The 6,728-nt window shown below is 41.7% G+C and overlaps 1 protein-coding gene across 1 annotated transcript in view; it reads right to left on the bottom strand.

The window, feature by feature from the left end:
• SLC25A26 (solute carrier family 25 (S-adenosylmethionine carrier), member 26) overlaps nt 1-6,728 on the bottom strand; it is a 232,476-nt gene that overhangs the window by 209,416 nt on the left and 16,332 nt on the right. The window contains exon 3 of the mRNA XM_006865649.1: nt 3,043-3,152. Within this exon, the coding sequence (XP_006865711.1) occupies nt 3,043-3,152 (110 nt within the window). The remainder of the gene's footprint in view (nt 1-3,042; nt 3,153-6,728) is intronic.

The following is a 6,728-nucleotide window of genomic DNA, read 5'->3' on the forward strand; positions in this document are numbered from 1 at the left end:
TAATGAAACAAGTTATATGAATTGTTGAATGTGAAACTGATGATGTGCCCTGTAAACTTTCACTCAATCCACAATAAAAACCTTAAATTAAAAAAAAAAAAAAAAAGATATGACTATCTCCAAAAAGTTTATTTCTCCTTATGTGGTGAGCTGAATTACTTAATGCCTCTTGTAGCTATACTCTTTGTAATCTCCCATCAGATGACATTTACCTGATGGGTCTGGGTAGGAGAAGGTAGGGGAAGATGCTGAAGGATTCTGTAATTCAGTTAGGAGTGATTGTTAACAGGTTTATTTTGTGATTACTCAATGTTGCCATCCTGCTGGGTATAAAATGAGCACGCAGAAGTAGGAGGGGCAGACCTCACAACCATCAAAGAGGAGGAGCAAAAAGTGGAGTAACTGCTATGAACAACACTGAATCTCCTTAGAGCAGAAAAGAAAGCTCTGACGCTGGAGAGGAGCAGCAGTAGAACCAAGAGTACAGGATCGAGCAGCCAGCGTCCCAGCCTACCCAATAAGTAAAGCTGAGTGCCTCTGGACAGGAGGCTCAGTTGTAGAATACACTCAACTTAGTTGGGAAGCTAGGTTTGCTAACAGTGGAGCTAGAGCCAACTGCCCTCAGGCTGAGGCTTATGGTGGGGTGGAGCGCCCTTTAGCCATTTATCAACATCCCTAAAAAGAAAAAAAAGGCTTTATAATGCCCTGGTGTGGGGCTATAAGATAAGCACTGGGCCGAAAGGTCAGTTTGAACCACAAGGTTGACAGAACAAACTCACCAACCACTCCGTGGAAACCCTACACAGGGTAGCTATGAGTCAGAACCGACTCAACCGTTACCCAAGGAGGGCAGAGACCAAGCCAAGAGCTGAGGGCCAGAGAGAGGCCTGCCTTCCTGCTTGCCTGCTTGTGGGCACAGCTGAGTAAAGGCCATCTTGACTGGAAGAACTGGGCCCTGATTACTTTGGGTCTTGAATTGTAAAGGTAACTTCCAGGATAAACTCCTTAACTATGCACATACTGTCTAAAATCTGTGTAGCAGCTGCAACAAATTGTCAAACCCAGCTAAGCAGAGAGGGCTGTGGGAAGAATGTTTGGTGTCATTTTTTGGAGCTTATAATTCTATCAATTTTGTTTTGTGTTGCTTTTAAATTCTATCAACTTTTGCTCTGTGCTTTAAAATGATGCTATTTAGTAAAGGTTCAGGCTTGTAAGCATCCCAGGAGCACTGTTTCATGTATCATTATGCAATGGTGTCTTTACCATTTACATTAAGTTTTGGTTTGGGTGTTCTTTGAGGTTTTTTGTCCAGTATTAATATTAATAATTCCCCCCCAGATGTCTTTTAGTGAATATTTCTGTTCTCAGTTAAGGTTTGATCAGAGAAGTAAATCGCTTATGAATGGTAAAACCGGGGTTAGTGGACTGGCTCTCAGTTCTCTAAGTGCTGCTATAATTGTTCTCTCACAGATTAAGAGTCTACAAGTCCAAACTCACAAAGACTCTGTAAAAGCTCCTTGGTCTCCTGTCAGCATCTGAAGCTCCCACCATCCTTGGAGATCTCCACGCATCAATTTCCTCTGGATGTAGAATCTTCACAGTGCAGAGACCGCAGGTCCAAAGACACATTCCAGTCCTGGCTTTTCTTTCCTGGAGGTACTAGGTCCCTCTGAGCTCTGCTTGTTTATTTATTCTTTTATGTATCAAGAGATTGACTCAAGATTCACTTTAACCCTATAGACTGCATCCAGCCTCAGAGCAGTGAAGATTTACATCATGGAGGATAAATCACATCACGGCTGATCACTTCAGACACATCATGGTGGCTGTATGCCATGGAGTCGGTTCCGACTCATAGCAACCCTTTACAGGGTTTCCAAGGCTGTGATTCTTTACAGGAGCAGAAAGCCTCATCTTTCTCCCGTGGAACAGCTGGTAGTTTTGAACTGCTGACCTTGCGGTTCACAGCCCGATTCGTAACCACTACGCTATCAGAGCTCCTTTCAGACACATCATAGAAGTGATTAACTTATATTAGATCTCAATATAGGGAATTATTCTTTAACAATGTAGTCTCAATTGCTAAATCACTGAGACTCCCAACCCAGTCAAATGGACACAAAACCTTAACTATCACAGGATTTAATGGGCAGTTGTGGGAGTTGATTAAGAATTTATGCAATAGTTACTCTGCATTTCATTACAAGACAGAAGTCAGCAGGGCAGGCAATCAGGAAGAACGATGATGTGAAGTGGGGAAGGCCGAGGACAAACTAGAATCCACATCTGTCTCTCACCAACCTCAACAACTATACGTGGACTGCTACGAGAAGCCCACACGCCTGAACCAAAATTGGGAGACTCCTAGAGGAGAAGATCCAGTGGGAATGAGAGGAACGGTAGTAGGCTGTTAACTGAGGCCAGCACAGATCAGCGATAAAGACCATGAACCCAGCAGCACTTGGCACAAGCCTTCAGTACAGAACACAGCTGCTGCTTTCCTTTCACTTTACAAAGCTTGTTCAGATTCCTCTTGCAGCCAACCTAACACAAAACCACACTAGAAAACCAGTTATCAGAAAAGTCATTCCAGCTCAGTCACATTGACACAACAGAGTCACCACAATTTACACGGGATTGCCTTCTATCTCCTTAATTTTATTCTTTCTCTACAATTGTCTTTAGAATCCTGATGTGGCACTATGTAGGATCAGTACTGGATTGCCAACCACAAAGTCAGAGGTTCAAACCCACCAGCTGCTCCTCAGAAACCCTACACAGGGTCTCTGTGAGTCAGAACCAACTCAACGGCAGTTAACAACAAAAAAATTATTCCAAGTCTGTCTTTTGTAATTAGCACATAACAACTCTTCTTTCATCCTATCTGAGATTATCTTTTTTAACTGCCATGTTTAACTCATTTACATTCATCGGGATTTCTGACTTTTATAAATTTAAAGAAAATTAAAGTAATATGTGTACCAAAGATTTAAGTGTTCTTTGCCCTTCTGCAGTATTACACATACCTAACATATTACATACCACTTCTCCAGAAGCAGCAGCCAACATATGCTTCATGGGCATCAGATAGGAGGATACATCGGAGTAAAGAAACCATTTCACATATTCATAGGTGAGAAAAAAGGCAGCCGCTGAAATGGAAAACAAACCAGTCTTTCACCAAGTTTAAGCATATATTTAAACTATTAAGAAATGTGGCATGTTTCTCAAAGGAGCACAACTCTATTCATCATTTAATTGCGAGCTAACAGATAAATTGTTAAACACATATTATCCCCTCAATCGTTCTAATTCTGGCCCTGGACTTACAAAGATGATGAAGACATGACTCCTTCCCTAACAGCTAACCTAGTACTTACCACCTTGTACAGCCACTCCTCAGAAACCTGAGAGAGGGTCACCATGAGTTGAAAATGACTCGATGGCACTTAACAACAACAACAACAGACAACTCAGGAGCCCTGGTGATACATAAAGCTCTCGGCTGTGAACCAAAATGTTGGTAGTTTGTACCCATCAGCCACTTCACTGGAGAAAAGATTAGGTGACAGTTTCTGTAAAGATGACAGCCTAGACACCTACTGGGCAGTTCTGATCTGTCCTTCATGATCACTCTTAGTAGGAACCAACCTGAAGGCATACAACAGCATCAACTGACAAGTCACTTTACATTTCAGTAAGCTCATCACATAAATGGATAAGGCTCAGTGATCCATATCCAAAGTATCATTACACAGTGTTCATAAAGCACTGACTTATCCAACAGTTGTAGAGCCAATTCTGACTCAGGGTGATCCCATGTGCTTCAGAGTAGAATTATAGTGCAGAGAATTTTCAAAGGCAGATCTCCAAGCGTTTCTTCCAAGACACCGCCTGGGTTTGAACTGCCAACGTTTCAGTTAGTAGCTGAGTGCTTAACCATATGTGCTACCTAGGGACTTCGTATTGATTTGAAGACAATTTAAAATGACAAACATACACCTTAACTTACATAAAATACCATCCTACTTTTAAAACAGGGAGCACATTGGCTCCATAGGATAAGCAATGAACTGTGACCCACAGTTCGAGTCCACTAGCGGTTCTGTGGGAGAAAGACGAGGCATTCTGCTCCTGAAAAGGTGTACAGCCTATGAAACCCTACGCAGGGTCACTATGAGTCAGAATTGACTTAATGGCACTTGGCAACATCAGAGAAACAATCAACTATTTAATTAAAACTGAAAATTGAAATCTCTAAATAGCTGCCCCTATCATTATGAAGTACTCTTAGCTGCACAAGAGGGCTTTAGGACCTTCCACGTACTGTTAATCAAAAGGTGTTTATCACTTGTATAAAACATAAGGCATTAAAGACAAAGGAATGACAAATTCATCCTCTGAGGGGCAACTGAGCAAGTCACAGTAAAGTCTGAAAGACTCCTGAAACAGCTTAATAGTGACAACCTGACCTCCAAAGTTCACATCAGCAAACTTGAATACAATACTCAAGTTGCTAACGAATAATAAACACAACATCAAACTATGCTTAACCAACAACAAAGGAAAAAACGTGTCAGAGAAATGTTCAATGTATTGATAGTTTGCCAAAAACCCATAAAGTCTTTTCTGAAACCCTGATATTGTAATCACTTCTCCAGCATATCCTATTCACTGAAATCTGTGTATGGCCAAAAAACTACCAAACGGGAAAACACAGCAAGACAATAAATACAGTCTCATACCACAAAAATTTCAAACCTTACTCTGAATCTAAACCCCTTCTGGCAATGATCTCAAACATTCCTGGGTTCTCAATGACAGATATATACACATACATGCATACATACATACACACATAGGGCTTCAAAAAGTTCATGGAAAAATTTAATTAAAAGATAATGGAACTTTTCCATGAACTTTTTGAAGCTCTCTTGTGTACACATACACACACACACATGTATGTACCACATGACATCCATTCGGCCAACATGTGAGCACACGTGCCTCAGGAGGGCAGGGAGAAGCGGCTGGCTTGGATGAGCACATGAATGCACGGGTACTGAGATGCTGCAGCGGTGCAGACCCCAAGCCACCACCGCACACACACCCTGCAACTTCTCAGCCACAGCAGCCACACTTACCTTAGCTGCTGTTGCCTGGGGTCCTGCCCTCCACCCAACAAGTGGGCATCTGCAGGGAGATGCTAGGCTTCTGCAGCTAAGTTCTGACCCTTGAGGCTTCCAATTCTGATCAACCTCCCTACGGCTGCTTCAGCAGTGTGTGCACCCAGAGGCAACCAACTGCAGGTGCAAGTTGCAAAGGCCAAGGCTCTGAGCATTAATGGAAAGTCAGAGTAGCTTGTGCAGGAGTAACAAATATAGACAAACACATATTCTATATACATACCTGAGTCAAAAAGTAGGGCTATTAAAAATCAAAGAAGCCTTTGTTAAACAAAACACGAAGCTACTGTTTCTCAATATATCCTTTATCTCGGTCTATACTTCCTAAGGCAGTGTTTCCATCTCTCTAACCCTTCCTCGAAGAATTCTGAACTCATCCATTTATACCACTTCAAAACAGCAGTTTTGCCATCCTTAAGGGACTTAAAAAGGAGGCCTGGTAGAGTAGTGGATTACAAATTGGGCTGCTAGCCACAAAGCCAGCAATTAGAATCTACCAGCTGTTCCATAGGAGAAAGATGAGACATTCTTCTCCTGTAAAGATTCACAGCCTTGGAAACCCTATGCAAGGTCTCTATGAGTCACAATCGACTTCACAACATATAGCTAAACAAGGGACTTCAATCATGTTCCTTTTCAATGTTCATTGAGTTTGGGGAACAAAAAAGCCTGAAGGGTCAAACTCAGGACTGCGGAGTGAGTGGGATAAGGTTTCCTAATGAAAATCTCACAGGACAGCCCTTACATTACAAAGAATGAGCAGGTGCATTGTTTTGAAGGGAAAAAATTCCTTGGCACAATTTTCCTGGTCTTATTTTTACTGATGGAGTTTTCAATTATTTTAAAAACTTCTTCTAACAAGTTCCTATGATTGTCCTGTGTTCTTTGAGAAAATCTATTAAGACTACCCCTTTGGAATCTTTAAAAAAAAAAAAAAAAAAGCAATAAAACAATTACCATTACCTTCTGAGCTTATCTCTCTGCTTTGAATGGATTTAATGGACTCAAGGATCCCTTTGGAAGACAATTTTAACTAGACTTTTTTCTTTTTGAAGGTACCCTAATAAGAGTAAGACAAGTATATTACAGGGAAAACTTGTCTGTAGTCATCCACTGCATTACACTCTTTTGTAAGAAGTGTGTGTGTGTGTTGTTGTTGTTGTTGCTGTTAGGTGCCATCGAGTCAGTACCGACTCATAGCAAGCTTATGCACAGCAAAATGAAAGACTGCCCGATCCTGGGCTAACCTCACTACTGTTGCCATGCTTGAGTTCATCGATGCTGCCACTTGGCCAATTCATCTCGTTGGGGATCTTCCTCTTTTTCTCTGACCCTCCACCTTATCAAACATGATATCCTTCTCCAGCGACTGGTCCCTCCTGAAAATATGTCTGAAATAAGAGATGAAGTTGGGTCATCTTGGCCTCCAATGAGCACTCTGGCTGTGCTTCTTCTAAAATGGATCTACTGGTTCTTTTGGCAGTCCATGGCACTTTCAATAGTCTCCTCCAACACCATAACTCAAAAGCATCAATTCTTCTA

The sequence above is a fragment of the Chrysochloris asiatica genome, unplaced genomic scaffold, assembly GCF_000296735.1.
Source record: "Chrysochloris asiatica unplaced genomic scaffold, ChrAsi1.0 scaffold00080, whole genome shotgun sequence".
Lineage (NCBI taxonomy): Eukaryota > Metazoa > Chordata > Mammalia > Afrosoricida > Chrysochloridae > Chrysochloris > Chrysochloris asiatica.